At 42.3% G+C, this 25,270-nt stretch overlaps 1 protein-coding gene across 1 annotated transcript; it reads left to right on the forward strand.

The window, feature by feature from the left end:
- Window positions 1-21,679: 21,679 nt before the first annotated feature.
- Window positions 21,680-23,806, forward strand: LOC147886090 (protein NRT1/ PTR FAMILY 8.2-like). The gene is made up of 4 exons (XM_087395057.1): window positions 21,680-21,851; window positions 21,937-22,154; window positions 22,286-22,812; window positions 22,897-23,806. Exons 1-4 carry the CDS (start codon window positions 21,680-21,682, stop codon window positions 23,804-23,806), a joined length of 1,827 nt encoding a protein of 608 aa, XP_087251183.1.
- Window positions 23,807-25,270: the final 1,464 nt, after the last annotated feature.

Raw genomic sequence — 25,270 nt, forward strand, 5'->3', positions numbered from 1 at the left:
GTTTAAATTTTATTTTTAAAAATCATCTTTTAAAAAAAAAGAAAATAAGAGTTTAAAGTAGCTTTTATATTATTTAAGTTAGTGAAGTTTTTATTTAAATGTCAAAACATATATATTTTGCTTTTTAAAATCATCTATTAAAAAAAAGAGATTAAAGTAGTTTTTATGTTATTTTTTAAATTAGTGAAGTTTTGAATTAAATATAAAAATGTTTAAATTTTATTTTTAGAAATCATCTATTAAAAAAAAGAAAATAAGAGTTTAAGGTAGCTTTTATATTATTTTTCAAGTTACTGAAGTTTTTATTTAAATATCAAAATGTATATATTTTGTTTTTTAAAATCATTTATTTAGTTTATTTTAAAAAAGAGATTAAAGTAGTTTTTATATTTTTTTTCAAATTAGGGAAGTGCAGCATCTTTAACACAAAGTTTGAAATTTCTTTGAAAATGAAATAAGACCAAGGATGTACATCTAAATCCCTTTTTCAATGACACCGTTAAATAACTATTGTGTGTGCATCTTCCATTGAAGAGTGGAGCAACTTAGAGCATGTAGGGAGTGCATGTGTTGCATTTGCAACATAGCACTGTTGTAGGCATAGCCATACATTTGGCCCATCTACTGTTAGGTGCATAGGATGATCCCAACGACATCCTACCTCATCAAGGAGTATGTGACTAAGTGTAATCAATCAAACAAATAGGATGATTTGAACAACACATTCGCCTACACATCATTTTCAAATCATATGGTGCAAGAGGTTCATGCAAGGAGAGGGTAGATCATGTGGCTAGCAATCCCTTTAGGTGGCATGTGAAACTATAGAAATAGGGAACTAGGGAAGGTTGTAGATCTATGTATGGATATAGTTACATAGACAAATACAAAGACTTATGTGATTCCATGATACCTTGTCATGAGCTTTTACAAAAATTCAATCAAAATTGGCTAGCTAAAAGTTTTCATTACCCAAATAGATTATTAAGTCCCATTGAATAGAATATTAATTTTCATTACCCAAATAGAATATTAATTTCCATGTGTTTTTTTATGCATGCACTAGCCAGCATGCAGGTTCTGGCATATTCATATGCAGATAGCGATTTTGAGAGCTAAGATGAGGGCATTGCAGGATGCTGGGGCACCCCCTCACTTGGTTGCAAGTCTCGATTCAGTCATTGATGCTCTAGGTCGATTAAACACAGTTGAGGACGTTTTGGATACCTTTTAGGCACAAACTAAGGCAGAGATCGGTGGTCATGGCTTGGATCGAGAGTTGTTTGAGCATGAGTCACCTCATAGGTAGGCCTTAGAGGATATGTTTTGGGATGGTCACACTGAGGCGATGCGACCATGATCAGGGTAGCCCTTTTATATTTTACGTTGTAGGCACCCCATCATAGTAGCACACATTTATCCAAGATATCTCACTGTGAATGGTGGTCGATTGCCTCACAACCGTTAGATAGCCAGGTCATTTGCCATGTAGCTATACGCCGAGTTTGTGATTGGTCATCGGGTAGACTACCTTAGTACTTGTCCAGGATCAAGAGCGGGACATGGTAGGATGGGGCATCAGGAGCGTCAGACTGCCAGTGTTCGGTGTCGACATGAGGCACCAAAGTTGCACACTATCCCTGCACTGGCATTGCGAGCTGTTGGAGGATGGATTAGGGGGGATGTTCATTCAATGGCCTCGTTCTTGCACGCCATGGTCTCTGCCCTATCGAGATCACTTTCGATTCCACCTCCCACATCTACACCACCTCCCAGATCTACACCGCCTCAGCATGAGTTGGATACTCGAGATGCACGGATTGTAAAGTTGGAGGCATTGTTGGCTGAATCTAGGGTTGAGGTTAGTTATTCTGATTATTTTAGTTTTTTTTTTATTGCGTGTTTCGAACTAAAGTTTTTTGGTTCATTCTCACCATGTACATGACATGTTTGCTTGGCAGGCACATCTATTGCGACAGGATATGGAGTCTCATGTACTATCTTGGAGGCAGATTTGGAGGAGCAAAGGATTCAGACATGCATAGCCTACCATCGAGTGGAGCACTATATTTTGTAGTTGAGACATATTAGTCGTGATCCATCTCACCATAGGATCCACCCCAGTGTGGCCCTGTACCCTGCTCCTCCTATAGATGTGCTGACTAGGACACCCATAGATGCACCTGTCATAGCCAGGCTTCCTACTGCCACTTGCGTCCTTTGCCATGACGATTTTGACACCGTAGGGTGGTTTGGACTAGGGTGCAGCCACATCGCACATCTCCATTGCATGACCCACCACATGGTGGCACGATAAGTGTGCCCTGTATGCTTTGCTGACATTGATGTGGCCACATACAGAGGACTAGGCATGGATGATCTGTATCTTGGTCATCGTCAGGCCATCGATCCATTTGCCCATGTGGTCTTGATAGAGCACTATAGGGAGGAGGCACAAAGAGCTTTGCTGCAGCAGGAGTGAGAGTGCTCTCAACGAAAGCAAGAATGGAAGAAGGAGGGAGAGAGACAGAGAGCCACACAAGTTTGGTGGGTGCAGAACCACCCTAATCTTCTTTTTCATTCATTTATATATGTGTTTGAGTATTGTACATAACTGGGGTGAAGGCACAGTGACCTTTAACCCCCATAACCTCCCACTTAAAGGACAATGTGCCTTCAAGGGAGAACAACCAGTGAGCATACTATCCAATGCCCATCAATACATGACAATACTCAAACCGCTGACTAGGTAGACTCTTCGTCAGCATATCTACAGGGTTATCATCTATATGAACCTTGACAAGCTCTATGCACTTGTCCTCAAGTACCTCCCTGATGAAATGGTACCTAACCTCAATGTGTTTGGTCTTTGCATGAAAGACCGGATTCCGTGCTAGCTTAATAGCACTCATGGAATCACTATGCAATGTCGGTACACCTGTATGAATCCCCGAATCTCCCACTAGCCGATCAAGCCATATAGCCTCCTTGCAACCCTCTGTGGCTGCAAAACATACTCAGCCTCTGTGGTAGACAAAGCAATGCACTTCTGTGCACGAGACATCCACGACACTGCACCACCTGCAAAGGTGAACACATAACCAGAAGTGGATCTCCTACTATCCACATGCCCTGCATAGTCTGAATCTGTGTACCCAAGTACACGCATGTCTCCTCTACCAAAGCAAATGCACATCTCCTTGGTACCCTTCATGTACCTCATGATGCACTTAACTGCCTCCCAATGCCTCTTTCCTGGATTACCCATATACCGGCTAACAACTCCCATTGCAAATGCAATGTCTGGTCTAGTAGCTATCATAGCATACATAAGACTCCAAACTGCTGATGCATAAGGAACCTTGGCCATCATGGCCCTCTCCTCATCTGATTTGGGATTATCTGTATGACTCAGTTTCACATATGGAGGCAATGGAGTACTCACTGCCTTCCCCCCTCCATATTGAAACGCAGCAATACTTTTGTAGCATACTCTTTTTGTGAAAGCCAAAGGAGTTTCCTACTCTGATCACGCGTGATGCGCATACCAAGAATATGACCTGCAAATCCCAAATCCTTCATATCAAAGGCCTCATGCAACTTGGCCTTTAATGCATCTAGCTCATAAGTATTCTTGCTAGCCAATAGCATATCATCCACATATAGTGTCAAGATTATCAGGCTATTATCCTTAGCCCTTTTAGTGTAGAGGCAATGATCAATTTCACTCCTTTTAAAACCCTGGGACCGAATGAAAGCATCAAACTTCTGATACCATTCTCTAGGTGCTTGCTTAAGACCATAGAGACTCTTTTTCAGCTTGCAAACTAAATGCTCTTTGACCTTTTCTTCAAAGCCTTCCGGCTGCACCATGTAAATTTCCTCATGCAAATCCCCATGCAAGAAAGCTGTCTTGACATCCATTTGTATAAGCTCCATATCCTCTACTGCCACTAGTCCAAGCATGCATCTAAGTGTGGTCATCTTCACAACCGGAGAGAATATCTCATCAAAGTCCACACCCTTCTCTTGCTTGAACCCTTTAGCAACCAAACGGGCCTTGTACCTAGGCACATCATCACCTGTGACCTTCATTTTGTAGACCCATTTACATGGCAATGATTTCTTTCCATGTGGCAAAGAAACCAAGTCCCAAGTCTTATTCTTCATAAATGAACTCATCTCTGATTGCATAGCATACTCCCACTTGCGTTTATCCTCACGCATCATAGCCTCTCTGTAGCAAGAAGGCTCCCCGCAATCAGTAAGCATCACATAGTCTACCCCTGGAACAAACCTATCAGGCAGTCTAGACACTCTAGATGATCTTCTCAAGGGCATTTCAGCTTGCTGTCCCACCTGCATATCAGCCACATTTGGCTCATCATTTCCACCAATAGATGATCCATCATCTACCCTTGATTGTATACCTGTGGGAGTACTTGGTGGTACCATTTCTTGCACATTTGGTGCATGGACAGCTTGCTGTCTATCAACATATGCAGGTGGATTCACATCCTGGAAAGTGATTCTCCTCATTTCCACATCCCTCATGGGTGCCTTATGCATCTTCTTCTCATTGAAGACCACATCATGGCTGCGTATGATCTTCTTTGCTTCTGGATCCCAGAGACGATAGCCCATCTCTCCACTTTCACCATAACCCAGAAAGATGCATTTCCTAGACTTAGGATCTAGCTTCTTTCAAAGCTCTTTTGGCACATGTGCATATGCCTCACACCCAAATATACGCAAATGAGAGTAAGAGGGCTTCTTGCCACTCCATGCCTCTTCAGGAATACCACCATCCAAACTCTTACTAGGTGATCTATTGATCACATGCACTGCAGTCTTCATTGCCTCAGCCCAAAAACCACCAGAAAGACTTGCATTGGAAAGCATGCATTGCAACCTTTCTTGAATGGTACGGTTCATCTTTTCTACAACTGGATTTTGCTCTGGAGTACGAGGGGATGTGAGCTCCCTCTTAATCCCACGTGTATCACAGAAATGCTGAAAGTTATGAGAGAGATACTCTCCACCATTGTTAGTCCGTAGGCATTTAAGCATTCTACCTGACTGATTCTCAACCAAGGCCAGCCATTTCTGAAATACTTGGAACACATCACTCTTCCGAGCTATAGCATAAGCCCACACTTTCCTAGTTGCATCATCAATGAATGTCACATAGTATTCAGCCCCACCTAATGACCGTGTAGGCATGGGACCACATACGTCTGAATGCACCAAATCAAGCATTTCAAACTCTTTCTTTCCCCTTCTTTTATGGGTTGATTTAGTCTGCTTCCCATAGAGACAGTGCTCACAAAATTCAAAATCAGAGAAACTCAAATGCGGTACATAACCCAAACAGCATAAGAGTTTCATTCCATTTTGGCTCATGTGCCCCAACCTGCAATGCCACAAAGAATTGCTTGCCTGCTCGGTTATTGCAACAACATGATCAAATACCCCTGATACATGTGAGGGATACAAAGTCCCACACTTGGCACCCCTGGCCAAAAGCATAGAGCCCTTCTGAATTTTCCAACTCTGAAAGCCAAAAGTCGTGTGAAAACCAGCATCATCTAGCTGACCCACTAAAATAAGACTCTTGGTCAGCTTAGGCACATGTCTCACATGTTTCAAAACAAATGCAGACCCATCTGCAAAAGAAAACTTTATGTCACCTGCTCCCACTATGTCACATGCATAGTCATTTCCAAGATGCACAAAACCTGTCTTTCCACTATCATAAGTGGAGAACCATTCCCTATGGGGAGTAACATGGAATGAAGCACCAGAATCCAAAATCCAATCCTGGGAATATGCATCATCTGAAGTGGCAAGCAACTCTGCAGATAAACTAGACATGAAGAGAATGTCATTGTCACTATCATGTGTGACTGCATTGATCTCCTCGATCTTCACTTTTCCTTTGTCCTCCCTTGGACTCTCTTCCTTTTGATTTGCACCCCAATTTGCATTCTTTTTCTTATCCTTTTGCTCTCTTTTCAGCTTGTAGTAATCCTTTTTCATATGGCCCTTCTTGCCACAGTGGTAACACTCAATGTTCCGTGCCCTGGATTTGCTACGAGACTTCCCTCTTTCTTGGGCCTTCCCCCTGAACTGTGATCTGCCCCTTTGCACATTTAAGGCTGCATCTTGCTTGTTGCCATCCATAGACTTCCGTCTAATCTCCTCAGCCAACAAGCTACCCACAACATCATCAAATTTCAGTACTCCACCAGGTGCAGAGTTACTGACAGCTGTACGGAAGGTATCCCATGAGGATGGCAACGAACATAAGAGAAATATTGCCTTAGTCTCCGCATCAAAATTCATTTTCTGAGCCTGAAGCTGGCTGAAAATAATATTGAATTCATTCAAATGAGAAGCAATGGAGACCCCTTCTTTCATCTGCAGCTCAAACAACCTCTTCATGAGGTAAACTTTATTAGAGGCAGTTTCCTTCTCATAAGTGGCACACAGTTTCTTCCACAAATCTTCAGTAGTCTGCTCATATACTACTGTGAAATAAACTGACTCTGCAAGATGAAGTCTAATAGTAGACTTTGCTAATGCATCCAACTCATTCCAATCATCCTCAAACATATTTGCAGGCTTAGCTTCAATCCCTGCCAAGGGTTTAATCTGCTTCTTTTAAATAAGCACATCCCTTATCTGTTCTTTCCACAAAGAAAATTTTGTCCCATCAAACTTTTTAATGCTGAAAAACTCCTTTTCAGGCATGGAAGAGGATGCCATGATGCAAATAAAGCAAAATCCCAAATGCTAGTGCCTGCAAGAGAGAATCACACCAAATACCAAGTGCACCCAAATGTGTATGCCACAATAGAGTGAAATATCACCAAAACTCAAAGCTCAAAGCATCAAAAGATGCATCTGACTCATGTGCATATACTATGCATCCATATGAGTGCCAAATGACTCAAGCATAAACACCGTCCACTGGCATATGCATCAATTATATCTCATCCAAGAGAGCATAGCACTATCAATGCATCACCAGCAATGTGTCAAAGCTGTCCCTCAGCATAAAATAGCATCCATGTGCAAAGCGTCCATAAAAAATAGCATCCCACAAGGCAATTTGGGCCTATCAGCGCATCCAACAAGGACCGCAATGCATCCAAATGGCCTATAAATCATCCATTGCAACCCAATGCATACCACGAATGAGCGCACACTGCTCAAACTGTAACCAGAGTGATCTGCATAAGGTATGCTTAAGAAATCATAGTTCCATGGTAATGAGCGCTACTGAAAATAGAACCTGAGATGCCTCAAAACATGGGCGCCATTGCATAATCGGAATTAGCAAGAAAATCTACAAATATCTCTCTTCTGCTAGAACTCCAAAATCCCAACCGATGAGTGAGAAATGGGAGTCAACACTTATCCACTGCCATGTGGCATAAATCTAAGGTTTTAAAACCTTAGAATGAAAAATGCATAACAGAGAGACAAAATCGAATACACAGAGATTTATAACTCTGAAAATCCTCCACCGAATCACGTAAGAACTGATAGGTAGGGGTTTTTGGGCGTCCGGAATGCAATGAGACAGACAGTTTTGGAAACCGTGGTCTCAATCACTGGGTCCAACGCACGGACTGAAAAACGTTTTTGGAAACAGAGCTATCTGTAAACTCCACCGGAGTGCGAATGATGAGCAACATAGAAGTTTTAGGACCTCCTGAGTCCACCAGAACTGACAGATCTGCAAATGGTTGCTCCAAACTTGAGTTCCAACACTCAAGCAAAAAACGCAGGAACTGACACAGTGAGTCAAAAATCCATTGAAATGATCTCATATTCAAGAATGAAGGTGTTTCCAAGCTCCTGAAGTAATGTGGATACCAAAAGCAAGCAATAGTTGCCTCTACAAGTCAATATGGAGTCTCTGTCATCGAACGGAACAGGGAAAAGCTCAAAAAACGACTTTTTCTTTCAAACCACTTAACAGGCTCTCAAAACCACTTCGCAAAGCCAAAGTGACTTTTCTAAAGGTTCCTCCAAGGTCTCTGCACACTCGGATGCAAGTAAAGTCACCCACAAAGCTTCCCACAAAGCTTCTCCTTCCTCCCACAGAGCTGCTGGGCTTCCAAGCATTCACACACGCTCAGCTAGATCACCCGGGCTCTGATACCAGTTGAGAGTGCTCTCAATGGAAGCAAGAATGGAAGAAGGAGGGAGAGACATAGAGAGCCACACAAGTTTGGTGGGTGCAGAACCACCCTAATCTTCTTTTTCATTCATTTATATATGTGTTTGAGTATTGTACATAACTGGGGTGAAGGCACAGTGACCTTTAACCCCCACAAGGAGGGTGCTGATACTTCAGTGGTTACAGTGTGTGTTTCACGATGCTTCTCATATGGTGATTTCATGCCAGGTGATGAGGCACGAGCAGAGGAGGCACATCATATTGAGCGAGAGGCATAGCTTCATATATCATTACAGCAGTAAATGGAGCAGGAGCTTGGGCGGGGTCAAGACCAGCGTCTTCTACATGTAGAGACGATTACTCATGCTGGATTTGAGGCACGAGTATTCATAGATGCACGATTTTGGGAGCTAAGGCGTGCATACATAGAGGAGGCCAGAGAGGCAGAGATGGCAGCAGTGGCTCATGCAGCATGCCCTCCTCTTCATCAGGATCAGACTGGCCCATCTAATCTAGGAGATGAGGCTGGCCCATCTGATCCGGCTTTGCCTGAGGGCACACAGCAGACGATTGGGTAGCAAGTCATACAGAAGCCACGTTAGAGGACGACTAGAGGATCATATGTGGAGTTATCAGATTCTGATTCAAGATGATTGTTTAGGCTTCACACATATCTTGTTTAGGGATGCACTTCTGCACGATGATGATGATGATGTACACATTCATTTTGGTACTTTCATGATGTTCTTACTTTTATGATGTATGAGTATTTTGGTACTTTCATGATGTTCTTCTTACTTTGTTTATCTCAATTTATAGTTTGTTCAAATCTAACATAAACATTTATAGTTTGTTCAATTTATAGTTTGTTCAAATCTAACATAAACATTTAAAATTAGGAGTATCATTTTGAATTTCAGATATCTCAATTTACACATCTAATACATAAGGTATTTTAAAAATAATGCCGTGTGAAGTAATTGTAAACATTAAGCATTGAAAAGGTGTTCAAGTATAAGGTCTCTCTCTCTCTCTCTCTCTCTCTCTCTCGTGCTATGAACTTTATCATTTTGAATGTCATATTGAATTTCGTATATATCAATGCTTCACTAATATTGTCACTAATTTTTGTGAATTGTAGATTAAAAAAAAAATATCAATGTTTAGCATGGAATGGTGCTCATTGGTAGTAACATGTGTCAAACATTAATACATGATTATGTACGATTGGTCCAAAATCATATAATACAAATATAATTTTTCATATGTAGTCACTAGTAGTGGGTACATACAAAAATGTATGCATTATGCCTTCTACCTGGCACATACCAAATCAGTTCGAGACTAAATCTTGCATGGATGTATGTCTAGGGTAGCCTAAGATTTGTGCAAAGTTTCATGCACAATAGATAAGTCCACCAGCATATTTGGTTAGTATGTTTGCCATTTTTCATACGTAGTCACTAGTAGGGAGTGCATGCAAAAATGTATGCACTATACCTTCCACGCGGCACATACGAAATCGATTGGCAACCAAATCTTGCATGGATGTATGTCTAGGGTAGCCTAAGAGCCGTGCAAAGTTTCATCCCCAACAGATAAGTCCACATGCATATTTGGTTAGTACGTGCGCCATTTTTCATACATAGTCATCACTAGTAGTGAGTGCATGCAAAAATGTATGCATTATACATTTCACATGGCACATACCAAATCATTTGGAGACCAAATCTTGCATGGATGTAGGTCTAGGGTAGCCTAACAGCTGTGCAAAGTTTCATCACCAACAGATAAGTCCACATGCATATTTGGTTAGTATGTGTGCCATTTTTCATACGGTCATTAGTAGGGATTGCAAAAATGTACGCATTATACCTTCCACGTGGCACATACCAAATCAGTTCGAGACTAAATCTTGCATGGATGTAAGTCTAGGGTAGCCAAAGAGCTATGCAAAGTTTCATCCCCAACAGATAAGTCGACATGCATATTTGGTTAGTACGTGCACCATTTTTCATACGTAGTCACTAGTAGGGAGTGCATGCAAAAATGTACGCATTATACCTTCCACGTGGCATATACCAAAATCATTTGGAGACTAAATCTTGCATGGATGTAGGTTTAGGGTAGCGTGAGAGCTGTGCAAAGTTTCATGCACAACAGATAAGTCCACCGGCGTACTTGGTTAGTATATTTGCCATTTTTCATACATAGTCACTAGTAGGGAGTGCATGCAAAAATGTATGCATTATACCTTCCACGCAGCACATACGAAATTGATTAGTAATCAAATCTTGCATGGATGTATGTCTAGGGTAGCCTAAGAGCCGTGCAAAGTTTCATCCCCAACAGATAAGTCCACATGCGTATTTGGTTAGTACGTGTGCCATTTTTCATACGTAGTCATCACTAGTAGTGAGTGCATCCAAAAATGTACGCATTATACCTTCCACGTGGCACATACCAAATTATTTGGAGACAAAATCTTGCATGGATGTAGATCTAGGGTAGCCTAAGTGCTGTGCAAAGTTCCATCCCTAACATATAAGTCCACATGCATATTTGGTTAGTACGTGTGCCATTTTTCATACGTAGTCACTATTAGGGATTGTAAAAATGTACGCATTATACCTTCCACATGGCACATACCAAATCAGTTGGAGACCAAGTCTTGCATGGATGTAGGTCTAGGATAGCCCAAGAGCCGTGCAAAGTTTCATTCCCAACAGATGAGTCCACATGTGTATTTGGCTAGTATGTGCGCCATTCTTCATACGTAGTCACTAGTAGGGAGTGCATGCAAAAATGTATACATTATACCTTCCACGTGGCACATACCAAATCATTTGGAGACCAAATCTTGCATGGATGTAGGTCCAGGGTAGCCTAAGAGCTGTGCAAAGTTTCATTCCCAACAGATAATTCCACATACGTATTTGGTTAGTACATGCACCATTTTTCATACGTAGTCACTAGTAGGGATTGTAAGAATGTATGCATTATACCTTCCACGTGGCACATACCAAATCAGTTGGAGACCAAATCTTGCATGGATGTAGGTCTAGGTTAGCTTAAGAGCGGTGCAAAGTTTCATCCCCAACAGATAAATCCACATGCATATTTGGTTAGTACGTGCGCCATTTTTTATACGTAGTCACTAGTAGGGACTATAAAAATGTTTGCATTATACCTTCCACATGGCACATACCAAATCAGTTGGAGACTAAATCTTGCATGGATGTAGGTCTAGGGTAGCCTAAGAGCCGTGAAAAGTTTCATCCCCAACAGATAAGTCCATATGCGTATTTGGTTAGTACGTGCACCATTTTTCATACGTAGTCACTAGTAGGGATTGTAAAAATGTACGCATTATACCTTCCACGTGACACATACCAAATCAGTTGGAGACCAAATCTTGCATGGATATAGGTCTAGGGTAGCCTAAGAGTGGTGCAAAGTTTCATCCCCAACAGATAATTCCACATGCGTATTTGGTTAGTATGTGTGCCATTTTTCATATGTAGTCACTAGTAGGGATTGTAAAAATGTACGCATCATACCTTCCACGTGGCACATACCAAATTAGTTCGAGATCAAATCTTTCATGGATGTCGGTCTAGGGTAGCCTAAGAGCTGTGCAAAGTTTCATCCCCAACAGATAAGTCCACATCCATATTTGGTTAGTACGTGCCCCATTTTTCATACATAGTCACTAGTAGGGATTGTAAAAATGTACGCATTATACCTTCCACATGGCATATACCAAATCAATTAGAGACCAAATCTTGCATGGATGTAGGTCTAGGGTAGCCTAAGAGCCATGCAAAGTTTCATCCCAAACAGATAAGTCCGCATGCATATTTGGTTAGTACATGCGCCATTTTTTATACATAGTCACTAGTAGGGATTGTAAAAATGTACGCATTATACCTTCCACATGGCACATACCAAATTAGTTGGAGATCAAATCTTGCATGGATGTAGGTCTAGGGTAGCCTAAGAGCTGTGCAAAGTTTCATCCCACATAGATAAGTCCACATGCATATTTGCTTAGTATGTATGCCATTTTTTATACGTAGTCACTAGTAGGGATTGTAAAAATGTACGCATTATACCTTCCACATGGCACATACCAAATTAGTTGGAGATCAAATATTGCATGGATATAGGCCTAAGGTAGCCTAAGAGCGATGCAAAGTTTCATCCCCAATAGATAAGTCCACATGCATATTTGGTTAGTATGTGCACCATTTTCCATACGTAGTCACTAGTAGGGAGTGCTTGCAAAAATGTATGCATTATACCTTCCACGTGGCACATACCAAATCAGTTGGAGACCAAATCTTGCATGGATGTAGGTCTAGGGTAGGCTAAGTGCCGTGCAAAGTTTCATCCCCAACAGATAAGTCCACATGCGTATTTGGTTAGTACGTGCGCCATTTTTCATACATAGTCACTAGTAGGGAGCGCTTGTAAAAATGTACGCATTATACCTTCCACATGGCACATACCAAATCATTTGGAGACCAAATCTTGCATGGATTTAGATCTAGGGTAGGGTAAGAGCCATGCAGAGTTTCATCCCCAATAGATAAGTCCACATGCATATTTGGTTAGTACGTGCACAAATTTCTTAGTCACATTTTTAAAATGTCCTAAAGCACAAAACACAATTACAACATAACTACTAATAAAGAATTTTTTGTTTTATAGAAACAACAAATCCCATTGAGAAGACAATGGACATCATGTATAAAATAGAATCTAATACAATGATGTGTATGAATGTGTATAAAACCATCATAGTGAAATACAAAATATGTGTCCTTGAAAATTACAATGGTACGGTCACACAGTGAGCCTATACATATCGAATACAAAAATATGTAATGAACTAGTAATACCCAATAAAAATCTATCTGATCAAGTGATGATCCCAAAACTATGATATGTAATGTGCTACTCCTCAGGATCGGCTCTCATGCCAATAGTTGCAAGTATGCTCTCATGATCCTCCACTGCAAGGTGCCATCGTGGAGTGGATGTTGCCTTGTGAGTGCAAACACGACTCAAAGTAATCTTGATCGCAACAACAAGATGAGAATACATGTATGCCTCCTGATCCGCCATGTACTCCTGGAACTCAATATAATGGCCATGCCTCTGTATCTGCTAAAAAGAGTGGCCACCTACGATCATGCTATGAGCATCGAAGTGCATCCCATGCCCATCCACTATATCCTCATTTAGCACGCTCTTCACCATAGAGCATCGCAACAAGTAATACTCCACACCCTCCTCATTGCCCTCCGAAGCAATGACCGTGAAGATATCACCAATACGCAACATATCTATAAGCTGGTCATAATCTCTAGAGGAACTGAATCCTGCATCCTGATCATCATGTACCTCCTCCCAAGGCTAAAAGGGAGAAAGCATTCGACGTGCCCATGGATCGGCCCATGGTATCATGGCACACCCTCCCCAATCATCATCAATGCATGCAGAGCAAAAACATGCAAACCGTCGAGAAAAGATCGTGGGGTGAGACTCACCTATGCTCCTGATGGAATGGAAATCAAGAGTGCTAGACACTGAATGACAATCAAAAGGCCTAGACCGATCAAGACTCCCGATGTCCATGCACCAAAAATATCGACTCACCACCCTATCGTCACGCGGCTGAAACAAGGAGACAGCACTAGTGGATAAGTGCTCATCACCGCACCACATCATGTGCATCCTTGCAGCAATCGGCACTGTGATGCAACTGGTATCGACACAAAGCACGCTTCACGTAAGCACATGCACCATCGTGCTCTCCCTTACCGTGCCCTATCTTGAAGTAGCTCCATGTGATTGGAATGCCTGTCTCATGGTGCCATCTGTAGAACCAATAAAACTGTCTAGCAAATTTGAACTGACCACCACAGCCATCTGACTAGATCCAGTGCCGCTGCCATGTGACACCATGATCCCTCAAGAAACTATCATGCAAATTGAAGCAATGCTGCACAAAATGGGTATCATATGATCGATCATCACTAATGTAGAAGTGATACTCTCGCACAATGACGTGTGAGTCCATGGTGCTATCAATGCCATCCACATGAGCCTGTACATGATGATAGCTAATGTGCACAAATATAGCAACCTACAATATGGCATTGAAAAAAAATATGACTATTGAAATAATTCAATATAATGAGGCCATTAAAAAACCAATAACTCAATCACATGTCACCTGTTCAGAGAAATAATACTCCGATTGGATCTCATGCTGTGGTGCTAAGGTATAATTCTTCGCAAAGTCCACCACTGAGACAACCACCCCTATAGGAAATGTCCTCAAACATGCACAAAACTGATGATCCTCCCACTTCGCAGTCTGCAAGTGGCGTATGTAGCAGTATAGCTTCCCTCGAAAACTGTCAATGAATACAACACGTGGTCTCTCCTTCCCCACAAGCTGCAACCTCCTCGAATGTGCACCACCATCTAATGTCAGGGTACTGTACTCATACTACTACCAACAGCGAATCATCTGCATGTCACAAGTATATAGTACAACTCGTGGCACTCTAGCAAAGTCACCACACAAAGTACACCTGCCTTCCACACAATCAAGGGAGTGGAATAAAGCATTGCCATCTCATGTACACAATATGGAATGAATGAAGTCGTGAGGGCTAGTAGGAACCACTCCCCTATGACCATCAAGGGAACGGAATACGTCATACATCAATCCAAAATCCACATGGTAGCAATAACAGCACGTGTCACGCTCCTGAGAGCATCGCACAAACCATGGCCTGCATCGCTCAAATGACCTCTGCCCAATCTTGAACTCCGGGTGCACCTCTACAAACTGAGTGTACAACTCAGTCTGGGTACACTCCAAAAAACATGCACCATGCTCAATGTACACATCATGTGACACCCTCTTCTGCAATGCCTTCTTGAACACCGGGGATGCTCTGCAATGCTCCTCCCAAAACTGTTGTATGAAGGACCTAGTGGAATCATCCAACAATTGATCGCTACGAGGTGCACGACCACTCGAAGCCCAAAGAGCATCAGTCTCACTATCCTCCAGACTCTGCCTCCTAATCATGCCTGCTCGCAATGTGCACGGTGCAATCTGAAGAAGACGTGAAGCAGTACGCACATGGCCTATCATATGAGGTCTACTAATGGCAACCACAATAGCACGACGTGCTGCCAAGGCATCACTGGAGTTCCTATGCTTAATAGAAGCATAGGAACGTCGAACACTGCTAAGGACCTCGCTACATACAACCCTATCTCTACGTGCACCAAGACCAGTAAGCCTATTACACTCTACCAAGTCAGGGTGATCAATTAGGGACGTGAGAAGAGCAGACTGTGAAGCTGGCGTAAGGTCACTAAAAAAGACTGCACAATCTTGCTAGTACGACGACGGATAGTGGACTTTGGCAAGTCACATCGTGAAGCAACACTGCTGCTACAAGGTGGGGCAAGGGGATCAATGGGAGATGGTAGGGTGGGGGGGGAAGAGGTAGAGGTGGAGGGCAAAATGTAGGTGGCTAGGGGAAGGGCAGAGGCTAGAGGTAGGGGAGCAGATGAGGATGTGGAGGGGGGGACAATGGAGGTGGGGGTGGGGGTGGGGGTGGGGGTGGAGGTGGAGGTGGAGGTGGGATGTAGAGATGGAGGTGGATCGATGGTGGCAACGCGAGCTCTAGCTCTAGAGGCTCCCTTACGCTCACGAGCCTTCCGCTTGTGCTCCTCATCAATGAGATTTGGGGGGGGGTTCCTACATCTTTCACATCTACTAGCTCTACGGCTTTGAGAACCCATTCTCAATGAAAGTAGGATGGAAGGTGTGACAAAATGATGGGGAGGCAAGAATGGCTAAGAATGGGTGAAATGAACCAAAAAGTGGTGTCTTATAGAGAGCCTAAACTCATCCACTAGATTGCTCTTGATTATTATTGGTGGAGAAGGTGCTAAGATTGAAAATAATTGGCTACTAAAATTCCGTTTGATTTTGTTTTGAAACTAATTTTTGTGGTCTACTCAAATAAGTTGATTTTAATCATATTATATATACATGGAATCCAATGTTAATTTTGAATATTTGCATCGTTTGAATTTATTTCAGTTTAATATTCACATAACATATGTGCTATCTTGATTAATATTTTCGTTAATGCAATTTGAGAATAACCTATGTGATAAACCATGATAATTTGATTATTTTACCACTTCCAAATACCTCGATCGTGGTCATAAACCATGACAATTTGATTATTTTGTCACCTTTGGATACCTCCAAACACCTAGATCATGGTCATAAACCATGCCAATTTGATTATTTTGCCACTTCCAAATACCTCAATCGTGGTATTCTATGCCTCACGCACATCGTGGTCATAAACCTCGATCGTGGTAGTCTTTGCCTCACACACTCAAATCACATGCATGTATAACTTACCATGCATGTTGATGATGTGGCTCGCCATCATCATGATGTGTATACATGTGGCTGATGTGGCACCATGCATGGTGATGATGTGGCAATATGGTGTGGAATATATGAGTCTCTTCCATGATGTGGAAATGTGATGTGGCATGATGAGTTGGCATTCATGAGGTGGTAGATTGACATGGCAAATTGAGGTGGAGGGATTGGTGATGTGGCAATGTTGACGAGGTATGCCAAGGTGGCAAGGTGTGATGACATGGCTCCAAGAGTTCCTATGATGTGGAATGATGAGGTGGCACATGTGGCTGATGTGGCAACATGTGTGGCAATCTAAGGTGACATGGCAAGGAGTGATGTCACATCTCCTTGATGACGTGGCACCATGCGGTCTAACAACGTGGCATGGTTGCAAGGCAAAAATAGATGACTCAGCCTTCCACATGCCGCATGCACACTCCAAAGGCTTGCCACTAGGGTCGGTGATGCTCCTAGCCTACCTCACCAAGCCTAATACCAAGCCTACCTTGTCTTGGTATTAGGCTTGGGTGGCCCTTTTTCCCCCACAAAACTAGGGAGATTTCACTCTTAAAGGCCATATTGTACGTTTCCTTACTCAAATTTAACCAAAAATTTTTCCTCTTATTCATCATGTGGAGGACTAAAAATATTGACATTTTTGAAATGTTTGGTCATGTTTGAGAATTACTAGATTTATTTTTAATATTCTTTGTTGATCCTCTAAGGAGTAAAAGTAAAAATTAAACTTCAATCTTCCTAAATCTAACCGTTGGATTTGGGATTTGAAGATTGAACCACACACCCTCATGTGCCTACTAACCTTCCACCGAATTGGATTTGCTTAATTATTCAAAATACTGAAAAAATGTGGTGTACTACTAAAATGCATGTATTTTATGACTATTTATTATAAATAATTATTTACAATTAGATAAATCACTCAAATAATTACCAATAAATCAAGTTAAGCTCTACATAATGTAAAGAGACCACCTATAAAGTTTTAATAACATTTAATCTAAAATGAGTGAGAAATTTAGAATTTAATATGACACTCTCTGTTCGTGACAAAGGTGTGACTGCCCTGGAACCATGCCGTGTGACACAAAGAAATTTTTTGTGTGTGCATCAAATTTTCGATCAGACTATACCATTATGTGCACAATAGATGTGTGATGTTGTGTCTAAAGACTTCAAAGACTAGATCCATAGGGAAGTAGGTGAGATTTGCATTTTTGTGTGCTAAAAAGCTTGTTTTTCCACCTCCTAAGGATTGGGGAGTGAACAAAAAGTGGACACCCTTAGCTTGCTACTTCCCGACATTAGTGACAAATGTGGTCATGAGGGTATAATTGACTAGCCAACCCTAGTTGTGATACTAGTCTTGATATTTGTATTGAATTAGAAGTGAGTCAACAGCATATTCAATCATTGAATACTTTTGGAAAACTATTGACTTCAACAAACTTGTCTAAAAGATTGCCATGTCTAAGATATTACAAAGCATCAAAAAGTGATCAAGGCTAGGACTCAACATTTGACCTTACAAATGAAGATGCAAGAGAGTAATAAAAAGTAATTATTAACTAGGTAAGAAATAATTAATTAATTAATCAAAAAATAGCTAGTAATAAAAAGTATTTAATAAGTAATTGAAAAGTTAGTTAGTAATTAGTTAAGAGATTAATCAATAATCGATCAACAAGTTAGTAAATAAGTTAATTAAAAAGTTGATTAGCTCTTGATTAATGATTAGTTAAGAAATTAATCAACAATCAATCAATAATGTAATCAACAATTAATCAAAGAATTAATTTATTAATTAATTAGATAGCCTCTCCTTGATCAAAAAATTAATTAGGTCCCATTCTAAATATAAGGTGCATGCTATGTGTTTGGAAGGGGGAGCATGAGGCACACACCACATGTTCCCCCCCCTCCCCCACATATGGCACATACCACATGTGGGAACATGAGACTCACACCACGTGTTCCCCCCTCCCCCACAAATGGTGCAAGCCACATGTGGGGGTAACCTTCCCCTTTTTTAGATCATAATTTTCATTTGGAATATTAGAATGTAGTCATGTTCATAGTCACAACATTCAAAAACGGGCTAATGAATTCATTTTTGATGTATACTGAAAAAATATTTTTTCTTCCCCTTACAATCTCTTTGTCACACCCACCTCTCTTTTATGATTCTGTATTGTTGCAAAGACACCCATTTGAAGTCAATATCCAATAGAGGTGATTGGTCTAAAAAATATTCCAAAACAAGAGAAAAAGTCCCAAATTTTTTAATATAGTGTTCATATTATTAATTTCACATGAGTTTGGTTCTAAAAGAATTAAACACATGTGGTTGTGATAGTTGATATTTTGTGAGAATTTCATAGGCATGATAACAAAATAGTACATAAATGTGATTGACATATCTAATCGGCGTGATAGTTGATATTTTGTGAGAATTTCATAGGCATGATAACGAAATAGTACATAAATGTGATTGACATATCTAATCGGCGTGCTTTCAAAATGCAAAAGATTTAACCTTTCACATTTAAGTTATGTTACGCATCTATAAGGCATGCCTTTCTAGAAGTTTAAGGATGATCTCTCTACATGAAACATAAAATGCTCATATATGAATGGCAGACAAGGCTTTAAGATGTTGATTCCCTTTTTTGCCCAGGATGCAGAAATTGAATTCGTTAAAAATTGGATTCATAATCATCAATGATCCTCGTTGATGGTTTGATTTAGCCATCAAATATATTTAATAAAAATGAAATGATAGGTGGGGTAGATATTCATGTCATAGATTAAGCCTATGCAATAGCAATGATATGATGTAATGATATTTTTATGCCAAGCCAAAATTTTGCAATGTTCTCCTTGAAACTCCCCATGTCAAATCATCATATGTCACAATGTTGAATCATCATATGTCACAATGTCAAATGTCCTGAAAGTTATTCTATTATTTGACTGTGATTGGCATGCTTTGCAAGATTCTATTAGTGTAAAGACTACTAGCCTCACATTAAGAGGCCATTAGAGCATTCTGGTATAGTAACATAGTTGAAAGTTGGAGTGGATTCTTTGAAGCATTTCATAAGATCCTTTTAACTTTTGAACTAGGCATTGTACAAGGACTTAGAATATAGTGTTTATAATTTGGCTTGTTATCAACAATTTTAAACTTATCTCTAATGCTCACACAATTCTCTCTCTCTCTCTCTCTCTCTCTCTCTCTCTCTGTCTCTCTCTCTGTGTCTTATCTCAATCTCAATCTCGATGTATAGCCCCCTTTGAGAGGGTGAGCCAACCAAATCCTCAAGGGTAAAATGTTGTGGAAAAGAATGATGATCGATAGACAATCTTAAACCATAGTTACAGCTCGTTTGTGCCCCCTCCCATTTATGTATGGCCATCCATTTTTAGTATTCTTATCCAATAGAGGACTACCACTTTTTAGTATTCTTTTGTGCCCCCTCCCATTTATGTATGCCCATCCATTTTTAGTATTCTTATCCAATAGGGGACTACCACTTTTGGCATTTGATAAATTTGCATACATTTATGCATTCTTGGCTAACGGGGAACTTAATGAATTGTGCCGACCTATGCATTCTCTCTCTCTCTCTCTCTCTCTCTCTCTCTCTCTCTCTCCCTCTCCATTAATTATAGGACTTTTTAATTCTTTTTTCCCAACCAATGAAAATAAAGGGTACAAGCCAATTTTTGCATCTAGAACACTCATATTTGTCATATTTTACATAGAATTTCTCAAAATCTTAACAATACAGGTTTTTCTTAATTTTAGCCAATCGTCCTTCTAGAGAAACTCACGTTGGAACCTTCAAGCCGGTTGGGATGGTAACTAATCAGCCAAAAACATTTTTGCCAGGAGTACACTTGAAGTGCGGTTTTTTTCTAGCACTCGTTGCTAACCTGAGTAGTGGTGGCACCTTCTTAGTGAATGATGACGACATTGTATTTCAAGCTAGCATCAATCGATACCCATTCGGGTGACAGAGCTCCGTCAAAGGAAGCCTGACGAGAAATCGCGATGGAGATGAGTTCTGGGAATGATTAATTTCGAGATGATGCATTTCTCTCGGGGTCTAGTTCAATCCAGTCGGCAGATTCTCGGTTGACTAGACTAGCCCAAACGCGCAGAGTTGCATAGGCATAGCTATCGACTCTGTTCTCATTATGGGGCAGATCGTAAATTTTCCATCATACATATCTTGAAAAGGTGGATCTTCTAGGCAGCAAAAACTGGGAAGGCCATGCGTTAGTGCGCTTTCCAAGTCGCTGTGGAGCTTGAGAAGTCATACAGCACACTTGAGGGGATCGGACAGATGGCGATGGGGGGGGAAGGGCCAGTACGAAAGGTAGGAGACGTGATCTCACTGGTGATGCGCCAGGACGCCCAAATCAAGTGCAAAGAGATGGGCTAGCTTCGAAGTGGCTATATAATTGGGGTACTACCCGTGGAGGGAGGGCGCACACTCATCTTGGGCTTGAAGGGCGACTGTGAAGCCTGTGCAGAGGTTGATCACGATAAGTCGCATGACATGGAGAAGGAAGGGGGGAATATTTGCCGGCAAGGATTCGGTTAATTTGTGTGTGTGTGTGTGAGAGAGAGAGAGAGAGAGAAGGAGAGCTGCTGTCATCCCGCGCAAGAGGATCGGAATCGTGCAGGCGACTCTCTGTTAAATAGTACCTGTTAATTAGTCTTGGAACCGCTTAGTATAAGACCTTGGGAGGCTCTGCAATTGCATCGACACATAAACTCTTGCTCCTCATAAGGCCTCCGTGCCGCCGTAGCTGCTTTCTTCCGTCTCTTCCCTTGCTTTTGAGGCTTTGCACCAATGCCAAAGCCCTCTCTGCGGGTGAACTCGTACATGCCCACATGAGAGCTCGTGGCTACGAGCTGATTAATCAAGTCTAATTAAGGAAGAGGGAAGGTCTGGTGTTGGGTGGACGGACCCATGGAAACGTCTAACAGTGCTGTGCAACTCAGCAGCTGTGGCTGTTTTAGCCCCTTCCGACGGCGTTTAGATAATGGTATTCATGGACTGGATCAATCTAGTCCAACCAATCTTCCTCCAGCAGAAGAACGCCAGCGGCTCGGCGGATGGAGGAGCATGCCTTACATTCTGCGTAAGCCCTCGGGGTCTCGCTTTGCTTTGAGTTATATATGATCTCGTGTTGCACTGGTATAATAATGTGAGGTTTGATATTGCAGTGAACGAGCTTGCCGAGAGGCTTGCGAGTGTGGGATTTACCCTCAACTTCATCTCATATTTGATGGGGAAATACCACATGAACCAGGTTGAAGCCGCTTCCTTGATCAGCATTACGTCCGGCACAGCCAGCCTTACACCTTTGGTGGGAGCATTCCTGTCCGATGCGTACCTGGGCCGCTTCTGGACAATCATCCTGGGTTCCTTTTGCAACCTGATTGTATGTTGTATTATGGATTGCGTCACCTTGGGTGCTGCCAAAATTTTAACTCAATCAAATCACGTAATAACTGCTTAAGTAGTTCTAATCATCAGAAACCAGTTGATGCAGGCTGCTTCTTATCTTTTCAGGCATCGATTCTCCTCCTCTCTACTGCTGCTTGCCCATCACTTCGGCCGGCATCTCATCAGCAGGCATCCCATGGCCAGTTTGCGTTTCTCTTGGGAGCCCTCACGTTCACGGTTTTTGCATCGGGAGGGCTTCGACCCTGTATATACGCTTTTGGAGCTGACCAGTTTCAAGCAGGGACCCTCGAAGACAAGAAGCAGACGCAAAGTTTCTTTAACTGGTATTTCTTCTCCCTCTATGCGGCATCACTAGTGGGTGCCACAGTGCTGGTCTATGTGCAAGACAGTGCCGGCTGGGTTTGGGGCTTCGGTGTGCCGTGTGCGTCTGTTGTCCTCGCTATAAGCCTTCTCTTACTAGGAAGCAGAAACTATCGCTTTGTCCCTCCAACTGGCAGCCCCTTCACGGGCTTCGCCCAAGTGGTAGTAGCAGCTTTTAGAAAGAGGAACCACGTGGTGCCATTGGATGCAAGCAAGCTCCACCACGGCGCTCAGATTCGCAAAATCGACCTCCCTCACACAAACCGTCTAAGGTAGAGCTCTTCCTCCTTGCAACGCTTTATGTTTCGCTCTTGTCGAACATAATCTATTCCTCACGTAGTTTTTCTCTCCATCAGGTGGCTGGACCATGCAGCTATCGAAACTGAGGAAGATTTCAATGAAGATGGCAGTGTTAAAAGTCGTTTCAGACTTTGCACTCTGAGTCAAATAGAGGAACTCAAAGCACTTATAGGCTTGACGCCAATCTGGATGATCAACATGTTATCCGTTACAGTGCTCTCTCAGCACGGAGCCTTCAACATACCACAGGCCAAAACCATGGACAGGCACATCGGTTCATCGTTCAAGATACCCCCAGCATCCCTCAGCGTGTTCGCATCGACCACCTTGTTGATTTGGATGCCCATCTACGACAGAATTATTGTACCCAAAGCACGTAGGATTACGGGGCATCCGGGCGGTATCAAAGTGTTGCAACGTGTAGGCATTGGATTCCTCATATACGTGGTAGCACTTATCATGTCTGGGCTAGTCGAATCCAAACGTAGAAACTTTGCTCGCGACCATGGCTTCACCAACAAACCGCATGCGCCGCTTCCTCTCTCCGTCTTTTGGCTGGTGCCTCAATACTGCCTCTACGGCTTGGGGGATTCCTTTCATGCGGTTGGGCAGCTAGAGTTCCTTTACGACCAGCTTCCTGATAACATGCGCAGCATGGCTGGGGCGGTCTTCTGGTGCAGCGCTGGCATAGGTCACTATGCCGGCACCATTATCCTACAACTAGTGCACAGATACACACGCACACCAGGGCACGAAGACTGGCTAGCAGGCAATCTCAATCGTGGGCATCTTGACTACTTCTTCTACCTCCTGGCTGTGCTACAATCTTGCAACTTTGTCATGTTCCTAGTTGTGGCTCACCAATTCACGTACAAGGGCTCTCAAAAGGATCTTCATGCTCAAGATATTTGTGACAATCAACTCGTAGGAGGAGCCAATCGTGATGAGCTTCATGCTCCTCTGTAAAACCATCTTCTATAGATCATGTCTGTTGTGCTCAACATAACGTTGATCAGAAACTCTCATATGATGCTTCATGTACGAGTTCCATTAGTGGAAAACTAATACTCTTTCCATCATGTTGTATCTCTGGTCTCTACATTTCGAAACATTAGGGGAGAATTGGCATAAGGAATAGATTAAGAAATGGATTAGTCCTAATGAAAGGGCCAAGGTAGGTTCCAAAAAGTCCTAACCCCCTCTCACCTAGGTGGGTTACACCCAAAAGTGACCCCACAGAAGGGAGCAGATGGGTCCAACCACCAACATAAGCTATGGTGTAATTGTATACAAATATGAAATAAATATATTGCTTATTTTGACCACAATTTGTGTACTCACTCTTTAATATCTTGCTTATTTTGACCACAATTTTTGTACTCACGTGACGTTGGGGAAAGTGGGGACATGGTGAAGGAGGGGGAAAAGAAGGGAGGGGCATGGGGCAGGGCAAGGGGAGGGGTGGAGTGGTAGCAAGGATGGGGGGAGGGGGGGAGGGGGGGTATGGGGGAGGGCGACGGGTGTGGGCAGGGCAAGTAGGGGGAGGGCAATGGGAGGGGAGGGCGACGAGGGTGGGGGGGATTGGAGGGGTTAGGGTGGCAATAGGAGGCACGATGAAACCCTAAATGTAATTAAAAGGGATGTCAAAACATGATGGGTCCATATAAAACGTTTTTAAAAACCCTAACTCTCATTATTCAATGGCAAGAGTAAAGAACACTGCTAGACCCACTGCACGCTGCCTCCACCCTTCCTCCTCTATGATCCCTATGCCCATGAAGAGGGTAAAGCAGATGTCGAGGAAGCCCCATTCCAAAGAAGGACAAAGCTCAAGACATCCACGAGAGGAGGATTCGGAGGAGGATCAATGCAGACAAGAGCAGAGGAAGAAATTCAAGGCAAACAAGAGGCCGTGAGATCGTGTTTGGGTACCTCTGTAAAGCCTCCACCAAGAGTCAGGAAGCCATACAAAGCAAACTTGCCAGGAGCGCGGGCCCTAAGGGAGATCAAGCAAATGCAAAATACCACCGACAACCTGATCCCGTGTGCTCCCTTCCAATGTGTGGTATGGGAGATAGCACAAGGATACAAGGACGACATGCAATTCAACACATGAGCTATGGGGGTGCTCCAAAAGGTTGCGGAGCAAGTGACCATTGCTCTGTTCGAGGATGCCAACTTGTGTGCCATCCTGCATGCAAAGTGCATCACGGTCATGTATAAGAACATGGCTATGGTGAAGCGGCTACGAAGTGACCCAAGTTTGAAGCCCTAGATTCTCTTGCAGCCCACTCTTAGGACTTAGACCACCCCCTTCCCTTGAAGGCACTATATTGTATCTAAGGCCCAAGGGCCGATCTTTTTTAATAAAATATATCGACATTCTCTACATTATCGTATTATTGTGTATTTTCCATTTCTATGACTGCA

Source organism: Dipteris shenzhenensis, chromosome 24 (assembly GCF_047967505.1).
Source record: "Dipteris shenzhenensis isolate YYH24624 ecotype China chromosome 24, Dip_SZ_1.0, whole genome shotgun sequence".
Taxonomy (NCBI): Eukaryota; Viridiplantae; Streptophyta; class Polypodiopsida; order Gleicheniales; family Dipteridaceae; genus Dipteris; species Dipteris shenzhenensis.

Excerpts from the sequence above, each read along its gene's own strand:
- LOC147886090 (XM_087395057.1), top strand. The coding sequence starts at position 21,680 with ATGGAAACGTCTAACAGTGCTGTGCAACTCAGCAGCTGTGGCTGTTTT. Across the intron at positions 22,155-22,285 it reads GTTCCTTTTGCAACCTGATT|GCATCGATTCTCCTCCTCTC; the intron begins GTATGTTGTATT and ends TTATCTTTTCAG. Across the intron at positions 22,813-22,896 it reads CCTCACACAAACCGTCTAAG|GTGGCTGGACCATGCAGCTA; the intron begins GTAGAGCTCTTC and ends TCTCTCCATCAG.